Genomic DNA, 20,929 nt, shown 5'->3' on the forward strand with positions numbered 1-20,929 from the left:
AACTGTTGTTTCAACCACTCTCTCCTAGTAAAGTCCATTTTGTCAAGGAAGTTTTAGGTCCATAGTTCTGTTGGATACCTAGAATTACAATACATTTTTGAGTTCTCTAAATGGATGTTTATATCCTACTGGGAATATATCTTACTAAAATGCATGAGCTGTCTAAAACCATGACATTGTCTCCCTTGGACAATACTGGATATGTACTAGTTGCTTCTTATTCACAAGTTTCCCTGTTGTTTCAATGACAACAAGCACTGCAGTTTCATCCCCAACATGTCCCAGTACAATTGATTACATCAGAATGATCTTGACTGACTTAGACACTGGTCCTACATACTACAGTCTCCTAGGATGAAGCACAACTGAAATGGCAACTCATTGACGGTGATGATTTTTACCAGCCCCTTTCACAGGATGACCTTTCCCTGATCTCATCCCTGACCTCTGTGGAAACCTACTAGCTCCCCCAAAGACAGTCTACATGAGCTTTATGTTATTAGGAGGCAACTCCTCAGAGTAAACATTTGCTTTTATTAAGCAGGGCCTAACTTTTAAAGGCCATTTGTTGAACACCTTACTCAACAAACACACCATTCTGCACAACCTTCATCCCTGCTCCAGGCTGTTTGAAAACTGGTGGCAAATGAGCGTCTTTTCTTGGGGTCAGTAGAATGAGCTTCTTCCTTCCTTTTCCTGGCTCAGCCTTTGTTCCATATGCAGTTGTTTAGTAGGGAAGCAATTTCAGTTGCAGAGTAGAAAGAATGCGGAAAGCTGAGGGTAGCCAAAAGGAAAAAGAATGAGGGCATGCATACTTATTACTCTATGTGTGTTCTTTGTTTATCAGTGTTCTGTGAGTGTAGGGTTTTCTTTTTACATTTCCTGTCAGTAGATGATTCTTGGCCTAAGGCTGAGTTAAATTTTCATAGCTCCCTGGGCGTACTCTATCTTTGTACTCAGTACTCTGTACTGGGTTTGTGTTATTCAGACAAGTGAGTTGCTTCAACCCCTTAATAAGAAACCTGGGATTTCAGAACCTACATTTTGTAGTGCTGCTGCCTAATGTATATTTGAAATGTCTTTAACAAGGATATTGACACTATTATAATTATTAGCAATGATATAAACACCCTTGTATTGTAAGCTATAATTGTACTTCCAGAACCAAATTCAACCTTTGCCATGAAAGAAAGCACCTGGAAAGTATAACAGAGTAAACATGGTCTTAGGTTTCCAACTGAACTGAATTCAAATCCATATCTGCCACATATGAGCAGGTCTTGGACAAGTTACTTCATCTCTCCTAGCCTGAGTTTGTTCACCTATAAAATGAAGAGAGTATTGGCTCTACTGAGTTGTTAAAAGGGTTAAATCCTGAAGTATATGCAAAATATTTAAGTCTCTGTCTGCCAGGTGTTTCATTGATGTTTTGAGGCAGTGGCTGTGGATCACACTGTAAGGAGCACCATGATTTCATATGAAAGTTCTGGAAAATTTATGAAAGGTGATAGGGAGAATATCTGAGACACTCCAACCAATCCTGTAACCTTGATTTTCTCAGAGCCTCACTTTCCTCATCTATAAAGTAGTAAATATAACGCTGTCACTCTGATGTCTTTCCCAACACTAAATTAATTTCCTTCTACCGTGAGGTATGAGTGGAGGACATGACATGTGATTTGCTTCCCCTACCAGGCGTCGTTGCAATCCAGAGTGCTGTCCTGGCGCGAGTTATTGTGTCTGTTGTATTTGCTCCACCTCTCACAACTGCATAAATGCCAGGACAGTTAGTTAGCAAGGAATGGATGTAACATGTTAACCAATATTTCTGCTTCTCTTCCCTATTACTATCAGCACAATTTCAGTCATCTTCCTCCTCTTATCAAAGCTACAACCAGAACACAGTTTTGAAAACATACCAGCAAATTGAAGAATAAAATGCCTACTACAATTGTTGTTAACCCAATTTTGACTGTGTATTACTTATTGTTGAAATACATAGTAACTTTTATTTCGCCATGTTGCTTCAGTTTTTATGCCTTGATACTCAGAGAATTGCTCTTGTATAGAATGGAACCACATCCAACAATCTGAGAAAATATTTGCATGGCTACTTGTGGGATTAATTAGTTATGTCATAATTAAACAAATCAAGTTGAATAACTTCTTGCAGGTTTCTTTTAATTGCATTGAGGATCAAATCTCAACATTTACAAAAAAAACAAACTATTTTATATCCATGAAAACATCTTGAATTTGAGAACGGACCATCTGCTACATCCATCCAAAATTGAAAGCTTGGATTAATGATTTGACTGCTTCAAGTGGCTAGGTGATATCTGTTACAGTTGATATGTCACAGTTGATCCATTTCTCCCTTAACGTTCTGTAATAAATATACAGAAATTTAACAATAGGTAAATATTTAGGGTATATAAAATACAATTATACTAATTGCTTCCAATTGCTTTCTCTACAGATGAGTTTTAAAAACAAGGTTAAATAATTTGAAAAATAAACTAGTAACTCTCCTGAGTTTAATCATAACAGCTAACTTTGATATGCAGTATTTAAACATTCTGTGTAGGTTGCTCTTTCATTTCTTTCATAACATTTATTAAATAATTTATATGAGTTAAAAATCAGGTTAGAGAAAAAGTGATGCTGGGATCTTCAGGTGATCTTTTTCACTTCTTCAGGGACAAGTAGAGCAAACTCTTTAGGTGCTTGCTACAACTAAAACTTATCTTAAGGTTTGTATGTTGTTTTTGTTTGTGTGTTTTCATCAACAGGAATAGTTTTCTTGAGCAGAAGTACATTTAAGGATATTAGGGGAAAATAAATCTAGAGATTTGTGTAGAAAGGCCTAGAGTGTCTAAGGATTTTAAGGTTTTTTTTTAATAGGTAAAGGAAATCATGAATGATATTCCTGAGATCAACGAGTTAAATTTTCCACTTAGGAAAATACTTCTGAACCAATGTGAACAACAAACAGGCTTGAGTTAAAGAGAAGACCAGGTATGAGTTATTGAAGCAGTCCAATCAAATGATGAAAACTGGGAGGGCAGTTGGGGTTGTAATAGAGGTCGGGGGCAGAGTTAGAACACATTGCAGATATATGGTCAAAAGTCATAGGTTACACTTAGTATGTCAAAAAGAGTTACAGTCAACTCAGAGTTTTCAAGATTGTGGAACTGAGTAGAGATAGTTATGCCATTACTTTTTATTTTTATACTTTATTTTATTTCCCTTTTTTCTCTAATGGCTAGTTTATTGATACACTAGTCAATACATTTGACGGTGATAAACCAGTTGTACTAGGTATGAATATTGAAAAATCAAAATCTGTCTATAGAATTATACTTTGATTAACTATAACATAGTAGCCTTTGAAGTCAGAAATATTTAGGTCCTTGGCACTAACTAGGAGCTTTTGGCTTTGGGCAATTTGCTTGACTTTTCTGAGCCTCAGCTTTCTGTCTATAAAATAGGAGTGATAGTAGCATTTACTTAAGGGGTTATCGTGAGGATTGAAGTATAGCATACATGTAACATATTAATATTTAGTGCAGTTCCTGGAACACAATAACGTTTAGAGAGTTTCCATTATATGCAACCAACATATTAAGCAAACACCTAATTTTATTTTTCCACTTATGGATAATAGAGTGTATCACTAACTATGAAGATTAAAAGGAGATATTGGAGGCTTTAAGAAAGAGTTTGGCATAAAAGCATGCACTGGTGAGAGATAAATATACAGAAAGTGAGAAAAGCACTTGGAACAAAAATAATTGGGTTGCATCCCAAATGCATTTCTTGCATGTATATTATATACTGGATATTGTATCTGGAAATGTGGGAGAAATAGAAATGGTCAAGATGATCTTTGCTATCAAAAAGTGTCAAACTATTAAATATATTTTCAAATTGCTGACAAAATGCTTCAACTCAGGGAATTCTTAAGCCCTGAATTCTTAAGCCTTTACCCAGTTGTAAAGTGTCAATCCCTCACTCTCACATGCTGGCTGAGTATTTCCTAGTCTGTCTTCTACACCTTCCCATCTTGATATTTCTCCCAATAATAACCCTGGTATATTTGGACCTTGATGGATTAGAAAGAATAGAATTTATAGGATAGTATATATTTGAAACCATTCCAAATTTTTGGTTATTTTGTTATCATTAGTTTTGTTGATTTTATTTTATTTTAATCTGCTACAATATTAAATATATAGCCATATGCTATTATACTTTAAAATAATCTCGTTTGAGATTTAAGTGAAACAGTATATTCCTGCTCAGAAGCTTTTTCTATTTATTATATTTCACAAATTCTTACCATCCTACCTGAATCAATTTTCTTTGTTGCTAGATTTCCTACAAAGAGGTAACTGAGTGAAATTGTGCTATTTTTTTTTTCTTTTTTTGCTATTCCAGTGTCCATACTTCAAATATATAGGAGGACTTACAATGTAAAAGACACTGTTTTAAGCACTATGTGATGCAGTGTTGTGTTGCATCTTATAGTCTAGCAGGGAAGAAGAGATACTTGTAATTCTGCCTGCACACATACCTTCATTAAGTGAACCCCCTTTGGAAATTTTCTTTCAAAGTAAAGATGCAAGTAAGCAATCATTAAAAACTGACATTATTAATGAAAATTATATATGCATAGTTGTTCCCAAAATCTTTATTGAGTTTTATTTTTTGAGGAGAAATAACTTTTAGAGCATTTGGTGTGTGCCTCAGTAACAACTCACAGCAGTTCTAGTGACAGCACTGAAACATAGGCAAGACAACGTCCTACTCCGTGCAAGTGGATTCCTGCTAAGTACAAAATGTAGTTGGATACAGACTCTTTTTTTTCTTTAGAGGGAAGGATTTTTTTTTTTAATTTATTTTTTTATTTTTGGCTGTGTTGGGTCTCCGTTTCATGTGAGGGCTTTCTCTAGTTGCGGCAAGCGGGGGCCACTCTTCATCGCGGTGCGCGGGCCTCTCACTGTCGCGGCCTCTCTTGTTGCGGGGCACAGTCTCCAAACGTGCAGGCTCAGTAGTTGTGGCTCACGGGCCTAGTTGCTCCGCAGCATGTGGGATCTTCCCAGACCAGGGCTCGAACCCATGTCCCCTGCATTGGCAGGCAGATTCTCAACCACTGCACCACTAGGGAAGCCCTGGATACAGACTCTTGATCACAAGATATACTGAAAATCACGATAAAAATAATCTGCTTAAAATTCTTCCGATCCATTATTTGTATTTCATAATTACTAAAATAACTTGGAGTAGCATTGTTTGTTATTCTTGCCATTTATCGTCTTACTGAAAAACATGTTTCTAATTTTCTCTTTACTGAGACTTAATAAATGTTAGTTTTAGGTAAAGACAAGTACAACTAATAAATTATGCACCTCTGAGGTAGTACAAATAATTTCATTTGCCAAAACTAAGTTTTAAAAATCCAGTGTGAAATTCACACTTTCACTTTCACTCTTTATCTTTAACAGAAGTTTCTCCATGGCAGTTTTATGAGACTATCAAGGAGCTCTCTGAAATTTGAAGTAATGAACAATAAATTGCAATACAAAATAAGCATAAACAATGAGACATTTAAAGTGCACATTTTTCTTCTGAAAGTATTTTAATGTAAAAAAATATGTATTTGAAATCTCAGGAAGTTAACCATGCTACATATTAATTTATATACTTTGGTTCGATGACCTTTACGTCAATGTTCAATTTAATATAATTAGTTAATGATATAAATTAGACAGCAGAATGGAAATGGAAATAGTGAAAGAAAGCCTCTAATTTAAGTTACTGCCTAGCTCATTTGATCAGAGTTCTTTTGCCCAGTAGCCAACAGTATTGTACACATAGCAGGTACTCAGTCCATACTTGCTGGTAAATGAATTAAAGTCATTTCTTTGTTAATGGTTTTAGCTAGTACCTTAATCTAATCTATAATAGTTCAATGATTCCCTTTTTCTTTTTCTTTAAATTTTATTTTATTTTATTTATTTATGGCTGTGTTGTGTCTTCGTTTCTGTGTGAGGGCTTTCTCTCGTTGTGGCAAGTGGGGGCCACTCTTCATCGCAGTGCGCGGGCCTCTCACTATCACGGCCTCTCTTGTTGCGGAGCACAGGCTCCAGACGCGCAGGCTCAGTAATTGTGGCTTATGGGCCCAGTTGCTCCGCGGCATGTGGGATCTTCCCGGACCAGGGCTCGAACCCGTGTCCCCTGCATTGGCAGGCGGATTCTTAACCACTGTGCCACCAGGGAAGCCCCCCCTTTTTTCTTTTAAAGATCACTTATTAATCAGCTATGTATACAAGTTTGTTAGAAAATGTGAAAATTGGACCATCTTTTGTGTGATATAAAAGTTATAAGATCCTATTATATAAAATGATCCTATTATATAAAAGAGTCTTATGATCCTATTATCGTCATATGATCCTGTTAAGATGTGTTAGATCATGTGATCTCCTGCTGCAATCCCTCCAGTAACTGTTCCTCTCACTCTACCTTAAAAGCATAATGCTTTATTGACGGTCTAGTGTATGTTACAGGATCAGCCCTCATCCACACACCACCAAAGATCCTGTCTTGTACTTCCTGTCTGTGACTCGAGTCCTCCCTCAGTCCTGCTCTGGACTACTCCTCCTCCTCACTAGCTCCTACAGCACATCCTCTAAAACAGGAGCATCTTAATACCTCAGGATATTCGCACCACCTGTTTGATCTGCAATGTTCTTTCTCCAAATATGTACGAAGCTCTCTCCCTCATCTCATTTAAATCTTTATTCACAGAACCGATTCTCATTTCCTAGTCATCAGATTTAAAACTGTAAGCACCACTCCCCCATATATAAACCTTTTTCCTTCTTTATTTTTTTAGACAACATTTAATACCTTCAGACACTGTACATTTATCCTGTTTATTTTGGTGTTTTTCTTATTCCCTTCATTAGAAGATAAGCCTCCTGGTGGAAGGAGTTTTGCATATATCAGTAACATCTTTACCACACCACCGAGAACAGAGCCCAGTACAAAGTGGATGTATGCATAATGAACGTTTGCTGATTATGAGAAAATCTTCATCCCAAGACTGCCAAAATAAATTAAAGTAATGATAGAATGATGACATTTATTTTCATTCACTTTGAATCTACTTGGATGAATGCTAGAGTTATTTCTTTAGTATTAGCAGGGATTTAAACACCAAGAAACCAGATGGTCAGATATAGTAATGAAAGGCATATAGAAGTGTGTTTTTGGATTTATGCCAACTTGGCAGCAACATCTGAGCAGCTTCCCAAGTTTGTATTCTTTACAGATTCTCTGTGTTATCTCCCTGAATAGTCTGTGCCTGTTCCTTCGGGAAAAAAAAAAATGAAAAAGCAGTTTTCAAAATTTTAAACATCATTTGGTGTATCTGTCTTTGAGCTTACAGCCAGTTCGATTTTTGAACACTCATTCAATTGCCTGACCCTACTTTTTTCATTAGTGTTTCTATTGCTATGCATATAAATGATCTCATTCTATTTAAAGGTCACAATCTTCAAAAACCAATGCTAATGCTGCTAGATGACAGCAGTAGAAAACAAGATACTTAAATTTCAAGATATTCTGCTAAATCATGAGATAAGGAAAATGTATAGATTGAGGACATTATCCACTTACAGAAATGTTTGGTACTTTGGACAACATAGAATTTTAGAAAAGATTGGAAAATCTTTTGCTAATAAGAAAGAAATGGGTTAACCAGGAAAGGCATTGAAGATTAATTCCTCAGTGAATCTGAAACACTGAAGCAGCTGCCTTTTGGCTCTGAAGAAGTTTGGGTTTTACAGCATTGTAAGCTGTGTGTAATGACAGGAAATGTAAGAGAAAGGAAGTTTGCTGCCACCAATAATGTAAAGAAGTTGGAGGAAAAAGTTGACATCAGTAAAACTTTAGTCATAAATAGGATGACATCATCTCATGGAAATCATTTAAGAACTAAGGAAATCTTTATTTTATTCTTATGTCTACGATAAGTTTTTATTTTTTTTTAAAGTAAGATAATCTATTTTTAAAGGCTTGCTTTCTGAAGACAGTAATTTGCCAATGTTGCCTGACACAGAAAAATTACATCAAAATATCTAAGACCCAAAAAACAGAGGGTTAGATTGGGAATAATGCAATGAAATTCTAATTTCCTGGACCAATAAAGAGGTGGGCAAATTAAGATAATGAAAAAACCCATCTAACCTCAAACAAGTGCTTCTTTTTACTTATTCCCTTTTTTTTTTTTTTTTACTATTTTATTTCTTTTACATCCTATGTGTCCAAGGGTGCGTTAAGTGCTTTACATCAATTTATTATTACGTTTAGGCAGCAATGCTGAACAGTTGATCTTATATGGAGGAAATTAAGGTGTAGAGATGTCAGATAATAAGACTAAGATATTTTTTGATTGCTGAGCAAGGGAGAGCTACAACACTGGAGAAAATTCAGAAAGTTTTCCTGAGATCTGAAAAAAGAGGGACCAAGGAGAAATGTATTCCTTATTAAGAGGGATGTCATACATTAAGTTCACTTCTTCCTTTTGGTTGGATATTTTTCTGGTTTTCATCATTAAACCACAAGCACCGATTTCAAGGAGGTCCTATGTGGGTTATCACACTTGGGATGTGGCAGATTTTTCCTTAAAAAGAGCAGATACGTTTCTTGCCCCAAATCACTCAGGTGGTGAGTGGAGGTATTGGAATATGAAACAAAATCATTTTATTCTGAAGTCCTTGTTTTTGTTTTTGTTTTTGTTGGTTGGTTGGTTGGTTGTTGTTGTTTTCCTGTGTTACCACATCAAACCCTTGGCTTGAAATAATTCTGTTTTAAAATATAATCTTATTGTGAAGGAAGATTCAGAGAAAAAAATTTCAGCAATTATAGTCTTTTGTTCACATTTTTTTACCTGGTTTCTCAAAAAAAAACCCAAAAACAAATGAAAAACAAGTAAACAACAACAATTTTTAAAAACACCCACCAAAAAACAATGAACCATGTAATGATTCGTTAAATGCAAATGGAAACATTTAAGTTAATATGGTTTTAAGGCTCATTCATCAAATACGATTTGGAATTCTTCCTAACAAATCAAGAGGTTGGTATTATAGATGAAGAATTTGAGGCACAGAGAACTTAATAAATTGCCCACTGTCGCACAGTTGGAAAGTGTTGGATCTGAGATTTGATCCAGGTAGTCTGACTTCAAAACCATGCTCTGTCATCTGTTATGTTTCCAAACACAGTGCTGACTACAAAAGGTTACAGGAAGAAAAGCAACTATAAGTAACTTTGATTTTAATCACAATGCTTGTGAATGTTTACCATACAAATTTCCTATAACTTTGCATATAAAATTAACTCCTGCGTTCCCCATAGCCCTTCTTACATGTTGAAGATTATTGACAAGTGTTGGTCACTCATCCAGCTGAGTGTGGATTACTTCTCTTTTGATAGGCCATCCTGAGGAATCCTATTAGTAAGAAGAGGTGCCCTGCTCAAGGCAACTTATTTGGATATACTAGTCTGGCTGCTGACCTCATCTGTGTATTTTGAAACCTTGGCTTCATTCATTGTGGCAAATTGCTTTTTGAAAGTACTTTTGCTAATTGATGCTATTCTTTATATATTCATATTTTTCACAGTTTTTAGTTTTGTGGTTCAATCCACTAGTAGAATTTACAATATTCTGTGGTGGAGGTGATTCATTAAATATGGAAGGAAATGAAGCCTTTTTACCGCCACCAATATAAACATCTGAAGTGCCCTTCTGAGAATTAATAAGCAAAGCAAGACTAAGTTAAGTTTAACCAAAAATGTCAGATTAAGTTGTAGACAGAGTCTTGGAACCATTCATAAATAAGGTGAAGTTTTTGGCTTTGTCTTGTATTAGCTTGAGGTTATGTTAGGTACAAAAGCATACACAGTACATATACTTAAAGGGCATGCGATCTAATCTGCAAAACTTTACTTTCTCATAATGATACCCCTGTATGTCTGATTCCCTTTTGGGTTTATTCAAAACAGTACAATAATAAAATTGGTTGTTCTGTACCACCTTATCCCAATACTTTTACATAGGAAAAATAGACTTTTTGTATCCAAAATAGCAGTTTATGGAATTAATTTTATTCTCCTCTGCCAGGATTCTTAAAAAATTAGGAGCATTAATCTGCCAAGTTTTATTTTTTCCTTATTTTTAGTTTCATCTCAGTTACGTTAAACTGGGTAATAAAAAAATGCCCTTCAAGGGCTTCCTATGAGGCCTATAGCCCTTGCAGTCTCTTGATCTGGACAGATGTGGCTTTATCTCAGTTTCTTCTCTGTAGGTTTCCTAGTCCCTTCAAATGGCCTACTGGATAGTATCCAACACAGGTCCAGGGGCCTTCTCTTCCATGAGGTCTACAGCTATTTCCCAGGCAACATTTATGCGTCATTGTCACTGCAGTCACAAGGAGGGTTGGCCAAGCCCAGTACAATACCATTTTCTTGTCTTTGTCCCGAGTACCTGTATCCTTGTCCTCAGTTTCCCAGGCAGGAGTCAGATCCTGGCCCACTGTCCTCATCTGCTTGGAGAAAGCAAGCTCTCCTAGTAGCTCCTGTGAAATCCTCTCATTAACTTGAGGATAGAAGGTGGCTCCCATCACCATTTCCCCAAGTAGACAAGGAGATTCTCAAAGTAGCAATGGTTCTTTGCATGTAAATGTCGACACTTTTATAGTCCTGCAATGAGTAAGAGTGGGCATGGATCTTGAAGTAGATTTCTTTGAAAATCTGCATAGGAAGATTTAGAATTTCACTTTAGAATTTTATATCCATTCGTCTTGGTGTTAGGGTGAAACTTTCATGTCAACCACTTTCTCCAATTGTCGAAAACAATATTCACCATTAGAGACAAAGAAAGGAGATGAGAGAAATACCTTTCTTTCTGAGTATTCATGCTGTGTTCATGATTCTGCATTGGCATCTTCACATAATTGTCTGATTTAATCATCATAACAACTTTACGGGATTGGGAATATTACACTCAATTTACAGAGGAGGAAATTAAGTTTCAGAGAGTAAAATTTTTAAGGCCACATAGATACTGTGGAAATAGAGATGTCTGAGTGAAAAGCTCCTGCTTTTCCTGCTCCATTATTGCAGGTAAGACATACAAATCTAATCACCAGTGTCAACCTAGGACTGACTGCCCGATTTAGTTCTCAAATAGTTACCTTCCTTTTGTAGACTTGGATTTAAGAATGTTTGAGGTCGTGTCTACTACTAATGATTTTGAGCATAGCACAAAATCTTAACATTGGCTGAGTCTTAAAATATATGTTTAAATTTTTTTTCAGACGATAGATTTTGAAGGTTTCAAGCTATTTATGAAGACATTCCTGGAAGCTGAGCTTCCTGATGATTTCACAACACACCTTTTCATGTCATTTAGCAACAAGTTTCCTCATTCTAGTCCAATGGTAAAAAGTAAGCCTGCTCTCCTCTCAGGTGGTAAGTTTAATTATTTACTTTAAAAATGTATGTAATGCAAAAACCTCAAAGGGAAAAATCATTATAAGTTCTCTATAAGATGAGATGATTTGTTTAAAAATTACCTTTTTTGCAGGATTTATCCTTTTATATTAAGACTGTGCAACTAAACATTAGAGAAAATATACTTTATCATTATTCATCACTTGTCATTTCAGTGTCTTAGAAGTCTATGTTTAGGTAATAATTTTAAGAGATACTCCCATCAAATATAGGAAAGTGCTCTTTTAAATGACTGGAATATATATATATATATATATATATATATATATATATATATATATATATAAATATATGTAGTCACAAGGCAGTTATGTAAAAACATAGTATTTAATATCAATTGTTCAAATTACCAATATACTTTCACATTTTTAGATTTGTAAGCTCAGAACAGAGTTTTAATTTTTCTCTTAGATACTTAATTCAGTTTGTCACCATAGAGATGGTTGGTTCTCTCATTAGGTGTAGCTTTTTAGAGATGTCTGATGCATTACTACCTGTCACTAATTGTATCACTCTCCACACAGTCAGGAAAATAGAAATCTCACTCTATTACTTTAGAAAATGTGCAATAGGAAACTGGTTAAACCGTGTTGGAGAGTTGAAAAGGTGAAGATGAACACTGAGACACACTGAGGTAGACCCATAGGAAGCAGATGTGTCCCCTGGGTTGGAGTCATCAAAACCCAGAAGCTTGGAAGGAGGACCTCTTGGGGCTGGGAGGCAGAGTTGAGGGGTGGGTGTTGCCTGGCAGGTCTCGCTGTCAAGACTCCTGTGGAGGGAACCCTTCCTGACTGGCTCTGATAGCTCAGGAGCTCAGGGAGGTTTGTGCAGCCCTGGAAGTCAAACCTCTTACAGCATCACCATGGTCTGTGCAGGACTGAATTGCAGGAGCTCACTGCGCCTTCTTGGTGTGGCAGTAAGCTGGAGTCTAGAGCGCCTTGCTACTGGACCCAGGTGCTGGGACAGTGAGATGCTGGAGAGATCTAACAGATAAGTGCAGGTAGACCAGCAGGAACTAGTCCCTTCTCCCTCCTCCCTTCTCTTGTCTCCCTAGTGCCCCCTGTGAACCCAACAGGTTTCCATCTGGCAATGGAGAAATGTAGTCTACAGCAGTGTTTCCCAAACTCTTTGATCTCAGGACTCTTTTAGGCTCTTGAAAATTATTGAGGACCCCAAAATGCTCTTGTTTATATGGGTGATATTTATTTCTATTTACCATATTAAAGATGACACATTCTAGAAATACAATGATCGGCCCCTCAGATGTTGACAAAAATAACATCTTTATGAAAAATGACTATTTTCAAAAACAAAAAAAAATTAGTGAGAAGATTGACATTATTTCACACTGTTGCAAATGACTAACATCCAACTTCATAGAAGACAGCTGAATAACCACATCCACTGCTGTGTTGCCATATCATGTCAGGTAGCCCCTTGAAAACTCCACTGTACACCCATGAGAGAATGAGAGTGAAAAAAGCAAATGATATCTCAGAATCATCACTGGTAGCATTTTGACCTTACAGATCCCCTGAGAGGGGATTAAGTATCCTATGGGAGCCACTGGTCGAGACTTCCTGTCCAAGCATCACAACATAGAATATCGAAGTGTGGGTAAAGAGGTGAGGAGAATTTTACTAATTAGCACTCTAATAAATAAAAAGCTTAAAACATATAATCAAGAAATAGGCGATTGAGCCATAAACAAAACTTGGGCAATCTGATGAAGAGTCCACACTATTAAGCCTTATGTTGTGCTGCTTCCCTTTCTGTTAATGAAGTAAAATATTTTTCCGCCAGCCATCACATGTTGGTTCAAGCTTTTTAACAGATGTACACCTTCCATATGCTATATTTTGATCCCTTCAAAATATAGAACAATTAATATGCTTATAATCTTTAACTACCCATCAAATATTTTTGTTCCTGAAATATTTCCCCTTATACCATGAACTGAGAGGGCTCCCCACACTTGCTGTTTTCTCTGAATGAGTTCCGTTTAGTTTGTCCTAAAGTGTGGTTTCAGAGCTTACCAGTGTTCTGGGCTGAAAATTTTTATATGAGACAGGTTTTTACTTGGATCTAGAAATTGAAACTTCTGTGTTCTCCGTTTCATGCTATAAATGGATTGCGTATTCCTTAGAAATAACAAAGTTGTCCCTTATTTAAATTTACATGAAGCAATACTGTCCTTGGGAAATACTGTCTTCTTTGAGAAAGAAGGGGGAACATTTGTTGATATGTTGTGTCTCTGAGTCAACAGACTCAGACTAATTGTGTCATACCTGGAGGAAGGAGACAATCTAATTACTTTGGTAGTTTTATAAGAAATTCAAACCTCAAACCCTCTTTTCTTCAAGATAGCACATAGTAAGTACTACATAGAAGATACCAAATTTACAAGGAGTAGAGATCAAACCATGTTTCAAAATGGGAAAAAAAAAAAAAGGAATAACAGCTTGTACTTCTTTTGGGACAATCACACATCCTGCATCGACCTACTTGAAAGGAATTGTAAGATAGGCTGCGTAACCCTCATGCAGCAATAATAAATTAAACTGTGATGCCTTTTCAAAGTGTGGCCTCCACATTTTAAGACATAGGTGCATAGTGTCCTTTGTAGGACTGTTTCTCATCCTATGTATTTTCAGAATTACCTTTGATAGTGGTTTCTTTTTCTGGGAAATAAGGAACCCTGGACAGTAATAAAATTTTCAAGGCCTGGGGTAGCCTTGACTCAAAAACTGAAAGATTAATAGATTTTTATTCCTAGAAACTCGCTTTGCAATAATCTAAGTTATCTACGCGAGGTGTATTTGTAGTTGAAAAATCACAAATTATTTTTGAATAAAGAGGTGCTATATAATCTGCTTTGTTTATCTGCTCTGAGAGTTCACATATTTCATTACCACATTGCCGTCAGGAATACGGTAGCCATTCTTGATTCTGTATATCAACTGAACAGTAAAGGCTTCTCAATATGAAGACAAACTTTTTAAAAGGAAAAAAATGTTATTCTTGTTAATAAACAGTGATCACATATTTGGTAAAAGTAAAGCATTTAGTTTTTATAGAATAAAACATTTAAAAATAATTATAAATAGGTATAAAAGTTGTGTGTATGTAGTTGTGTTTTGTTGAACCTAATGCTCCATCTGGCATTTCATGTAGTGGATGATGTATTGTTTTGGAACATTTTGTTTCCGTTAAGTGCCTCTTATCCCCTATTTAAATATAAGATGATTAATTCTGCTGTTCCCATGTTGGACTTTTAGTTTTGAAATATATCCCCAATATACCATCTTTCCAGCTTTCTTAGAACCTCTTCTGCTTCATTGTAAATCCCAAATCCCTAATCCTAAACCTCTCTGCTATTCCAACGACCAATTTCTGATCTTACCTTCATCCCTAGAATCTATCACTTGAACTATTATCTTTACAGAAATGTTTAATTATTTGGAATCCTTTTTTTTTTTTTTTTTCCGCAAGTGGCTCACAAACCCTCAACCATGGATCACTATTATGAGCCCATATTTCAGTCCCTGCTATTTGCACACTGAGCATAACCAGGGAGAAATCTCATAAATATGCATGCAGGTTGTTGCCACTACACATTCCTAACACCCAGTATTAACATGGCCTTAACACCTCTTCAGCTTTAAAAAAAATCTATTCTGAAAAGTATTTATTCTTGATACTGTCTCCTAGATCAATCAGGTTAAACTTTTTAAACCTCCTTTAGTTTATTCATATCTTTCCCCTCACTCTCAACAGATGACTTTTTTTTTTCACATCATACAAAAAAACAGGTGCTGTCTAAAATAAAATGCTCAATTGTTTCCCACACAACCCAAAACGGTTTCTTCAGCTCACAGAGAATACATATTACTATATTCCAGATGGAGCCCTTCATCTGAGTGAGCGTTCCATAAGGAATCAAACTAAGTGGTTTGGAAAATCAAATAATTATATTCTACCCAAATCTGCTTCTATTCCTATCTTCTTTCTGGTTGAAAGGAACCTGAGTATTTCTCAATTTCCCTACCCTGATATCCTGGTCCCTTCCTACCCTTCACTGCCTCACTACTTAGGTTTAGTTAATCACAAAATGCTCTCTATTACTCGTTGTAACTTCTTCTCAAACATTCTGCCAGTGTCAGTTTGATACATCATTGTTTGTGTCATAGACTATCAATTAGCATGACTCCCAGCCAGGCCCTGCCCTCCCATCTGCAAAATGTTCTTTCTGACACAGAAGCCTGATGATATTATTCGTGGGTTCCCAAGTGCAGACTTTCACGATCACCTTGTGGAATGTTGTTTTAAACCTTTATTTCCCAAGTAAACGTAAATCCTTGATATTTGAAGCCGATTAAAGCAGAGTTACTTTGCTCTGGGGGTGGTTCAGGAGAGGTCGGAGTGCAGGGCGTCCTAGTAACTCTGCCTTCCCCCTGCCTCTGGAGACACCCCCTCCTGAAGTGACCTTACAGAGACTCCAGGGCCTGGGCAGTGCAGTTAAGAAGATGATAAAATCTGAGTTCCACAGCATTAAGCCCATGCCATGCAGCTTACAGAGTCTGCCTACCGTCCTCATTCTCTGTCTCCTTGCCCCATGCACCCAGATTCTTTTCATATCCATCTGTTTGCTGTGACTTAAAACCTGCTGTGCTTACTCAGGACTCTGGGCTTTTCTGCGTGATGTTCCCTCTGCCCTTATTTCACAGCAAAACCCAGCTCCTTCAGGTCTCAGCTAATGCTTCATTTTAATTCAAGAACATGTGCTGTGTTCCATGCTAGGGATGCAGTGATCAGTGAGATGGGATACCTAGAGAGTGTAGCTGGGAAGCAACCCTGTGACCCTTGTTAAAGTCGCACCATCTGCCTCTGGTAGATTAGCTGGGACATCCCTGCCTCTCTCCAAATCCCACCTTTGACAGCTGTCACACAGAAACTCCTGGAATTAACCCTCTTCAGCTAAATTGTCTTTCTTTTTGTATAGGATAGCAATTAACAGCAGTTATTAAAAACAATTACTTTCTCTAAGAATATGGCAATTAGAAGAGAATGTGATGTGATTTATTAACTGGTTCAGACACTCATACTATATATTCCTGTTGGGCTCCCCAGTGTCCAAAACATTGACTTTATAATAGGAAGCATCCTTTATTAGCCATAGGTCAGTGTAAGAGTTTTTGTTATTTCTTATTAGTTGTTTTATAGCACACAAAGAGAAGATTTTCCTGGAACCGTTTAAATCAGATCATGTAGTGAATTGACCAGTCGTACCATTTAATTATTCGTTTTATTATTTCCTTAATTTATGCATCCAACCATTCATTTTTAAAAACACATTATGTGCCAGGAATTCCACAAGAAACCTGAGGATCCTTTAGAGTCAGGGAAAAAAACAGATAGGTTATCAATATTATTAGAATAAAATTAGTGCTGTGCTCTATGTGTCAGGAGCATGTGACTGAAATTTTAACCATAAATTGAAATTATCCAGGTAGAGGTAGGGGGAGGGATGGGTGGGAATGGATTAGAAGGGAGTTCCAAGAAGAGAAAGCAACATATACAATTTCTGTTTAAATATTAAAATCATGTCCCATCAAAGGACAGTGCACAAACTTTAAGACATTCAATATTTATGCATTCAAAAGTATTTATTGATCACTTACAATGTGCCAGATACTATTCAAATTACTGGGAGTACATCAGTGAGCAAAATAGAGCTACCCCTCCCATAGTCATTTACATTCTAGTGGTGAGAGAAAGACTACTAAAAATAAAATTTTATGGCACGTCAAATGGAATGAATGCTGTTGGCAAAAATGAATCAGATAGAAAGTGCGGGTCAAGGCTGAGGATGACTGAAAGTCCTAGGTTTCTCATGACGAGCTGAAACTGGGATGAGGGTCATAAGGAGGTCATTTTTGATGGTCCCAGAGTAGATAGTAGGCATGACCTTGGAAGTATTGGGCACAGCCTGGAGGTAGAGTTGGGGGAGCAGTCCTGGCAGGATTGGAGTCCTGACTGCCTTCGGAGAGTGGAGGAAGGTAGACTTTTGGGGAGTCCTGAGAGATCTGGGGCTGTGCCTTGACTCAGTTGGGCAGGGACAGATGACATGACTGGAGGAGAGATGAGGTGGGTAGCCAGGACCCCATGGTGGAGAGTGTTGTCCATCATGCTATGTTTTGAATTTTATCCAGAAGAAATTGGAGAGCCATGGAAAGGATGTAAGCCAGAAAACTATTACACTGTCAGTGGTGTGGCAGCTATCATGAAGGCAGATGAGGCTAAAGATATAAAAAAGTTCCAAAGATATTTAAGATTGAGAATAATAAAAACTATCTCTGAAAAAGTTCAGGTACTTTATCTTGGGTCCCCTCTCATTGCTCATTTGATGTGGCAATGGTTAGTGAATTTGTGATGTGAAGCTACAATATCAGTAATGGTATTTAGCTCTTTTCATGTTGTCTGTACAACCAGAGAGTCATACCACAATGGCTTTTTTTAGACAGAAAAGGAGAAACAATGCCTTTTTGTCCATAAGGAAGTTAATCAAGTTAAGAACAGAAAATTGTGCAATGAAGTACTTAAACCTTTGGGAAAATATTCTTTTGCCAAATGACCTTACTGAGTGTTCTTGCCAGAAGACACACTTCATTAACTGTGCTGAGAAGAAAGTATTACTCTTATCAGTACTGTCTTAAGGATATTAAAAATGTGTGTGTGTGTGTGTGTGTGTGTAGTGTAAAGTAGCTTTATAGGCCTTTTGTGTCTAATAAGCTACTTCAGTTTCCACCATACAAACAAGGGCAGGCCAGGTCCCAAAAAACACAAACTGAACAGAGTACAAGACTTATGTAACTATGAGATGCGGAGATTCTTGGCACACAGTAGGCCATTTCAAATATATTTGTGCTTTTATCGCTGTTGATATGCTTTATTGATAATAACAATTATAGTCTGTGCAGCTTATATACCTACATACAAGTGCCCTAGAAATAAAGATACAAGAATTTCTATCTGTTGCCCAATAAGCATTTATGTATGTCAGCCATTTACATTTTTTAATGCCTCTATAGTACCAAATTCAGACTTCTATTCATTATTATTAGTAGTAGTAATCTACAAATTATTTTACTCCAATTAATTTTTTATCCTGAAACACTGAAAGCCCTAAAAGTCCTTCCCTAAAACCAGGGAAAACTTCGTAACTTGAAGGCCCCACTGATGATAAAATTACTGTCGGTAAAAGAAAAGTTTCTCCCAAATCTCCTCTTTAATTATTAAATGGGTTTGAATATACTGAACTTGATTATATAGCTTTCTTTGTTCTTCTATCTGAATATGCTAAGTAAAATTTTGGTTTTCAAACTGTTCATTTTTGCTATTAAATTTATTGACCCAAAATAAAGGGGTTTTGTATTTTGAATTGCATCTTAATAATTACATATTAAATGATAGTGTTATCTTAAGATTGTTGCATAATATGTTCACAAATACTTATTTACAGTTTTTGAGATCCTTATGAGGGCAATATGATATTTAGTACTTTACAGTCTCAAATCAATCATAATATTATTTAATTTGTGTTATGCTCTAAAAATACTTAGTAGCAAGCTAGAAAATGTGCTATGGTATTGAGCATTTGCTTTGATCTGCTAGAACAAAAACCCTATGAAAATGGGATTTTTCATCTGCTTTGTTCAGTACTTTATCTCCAATGCCTGGAACCTGGTTTTACATGCCTGGAACCTGGTTTCACATGACTAATATTAAAGGACCTTAATATTTATTTAGGTTTATGTTTATAAAGGATATGTTAGTTGTATACCTATGAAAAAACACAGTTAAGCAAAAAGAAAAATCATTCATAATCCATTTCCCATAAGAAAATGCAGGTAAAGATTTGGTAAATATGTATTTTCGTGTTTGCATGTTTACACATGCAAGCAAGCACATCCACAGGCTTCTCACAAACATGTATTAAGTGGATGGCCCAAGGACTGATCTGAATGGAAGATGAATTTAGAGCTCTCAGCCATGGCTAGGATTTCTAATTTCCTTCCAAAGGTTTATGAAATAATGTATGCACTCTCAAGAGTCTTGAAAACCAGACCCTTAAAACAAAAGGTCATTTATTGAGAGGCAGGAGACAGATTTCTCTGCTTTATTTTTCTCTCTGTAGCCCCACAAAATTATACTTAAAGCATGAAATCCCACATCAGGCTGCCTTTTGAATTGTGGATGCACAACTGGTCTTTGTTTTCTTGAAAGCGAAATGGAGATAAGAAGTATATCGATCTTACTGGGTATTGTGGGACTCAAAAACATAATGTATTAGGTACCTTAGGAATGCCAACTTTTACCATTATTTTATTTATTTATTTTTTTAAACATGTTAATTGAAGTATAATTGCTTTACAATGGTGTGTTAGTTTCTGCTTTATAACAAAGTCAATCAGTTATACATATACATATGTTCCCATATCTCTTCCCTCTTGCATCTCCCTCCCTCCCACCCTCCCCATCCCACCCCTCTAGGTGGTCACAAAGCACCGAGCTGATCTCCCTGTGCTATGCGGCTGCTTCCCACTAGCTATCTATTTTACATTTGGTAGTGTATATATGTCCATGCCACTCTCTCACTTTGTCACAGCTTACCCTTCCCCCTCCCCGTATCCCCAAGTCCATTCTCTCGGAGGTCTGTGTCTTTATTCCCGTCTTGCCACTAGGTTCTTCATGGCCTTTTTTTTTTCCCTTAGATTCCATAAATATGTGTTAGCATACTGTATTTGTTTTTCTCTTTCTGACTTACTTCACTCTGTATGACAGACTCTAACTCCATCCACCTCATTACAAATACCTCCATTTCATTTCTTTTTATGGCTGAGTAATATTCCATTTTATATATGTGCCACATCTTCTTTATCCATTCATCCGATAATGGACACTTAGGTTGCTTCCATGTCCTGGCTATTGTAAATAGAGCTGCAATGAACATTTTGGTACATGACTCTTTTTGAACTATGGTTTTCTCAGGGTATATGCCCAGTAGTGGGATTGCTGGGTCGTATGGTAGTTCTATTTGTAGTTTTTTAAGGAACTTCCATACTGTTCTCCATAGTGGCTGTATCAATTTACATTCCCACCAACAGTGCAAGAGTGTTCCCTTTCCTCCACACCCTCTCCAGCATTTATTGTTTCTAGATTTTTTGATGATGGCCATTCTGACCGGTGTGAGATGATATCTCATTGTAGTTTTGATTTGCATTTCTCTAATGATTAATGATGTTGAGCATTCTTTCATGTGTCTGTAGGCCATCTGTATATCTTC

At 36.6% G+C, this 20,929-nt stretch overlaps 1 protein-coding gene across 3 annotated transcripts in view; it reads left to right on the forward strand.

The window, feature by feature from the left end:
- Positions 1-20,929, forward strand: part of DGKB (diacylglycerol kinase beta) — a 943,764-nt gene that overhangs the window by 398,667 nt on the left and 524,168 nt on the right. For all 3 annotated transcript variants that reach the window (XM_082398294.1, XM_082398295.1, XM_082398296.1), the window contains one exon: positions 11,388-11,541. In XM_082398294.1, the coding sequence (XP_082254420.1) occupies positions 11,388-11,541 (154 nt within the window). The remainder of the gene's footprint in view (positions 1-11,387; positions 11,542-20,929) is intronic.

Source organism: Balaenoptera borealis (genome assembly GCF_965194805.1).
Source record: "Balaenoptera borealis genome assembly, chromosome: 7".
In the NCBI taxonomy this organism is placed as follows: domain Eukaryota; kingdom Metazoa; phylum Chordata; class Mammalia; order Artiodactyla; family Balaenopteridae; genus Balaenoptera; species Balaenoptera borealis.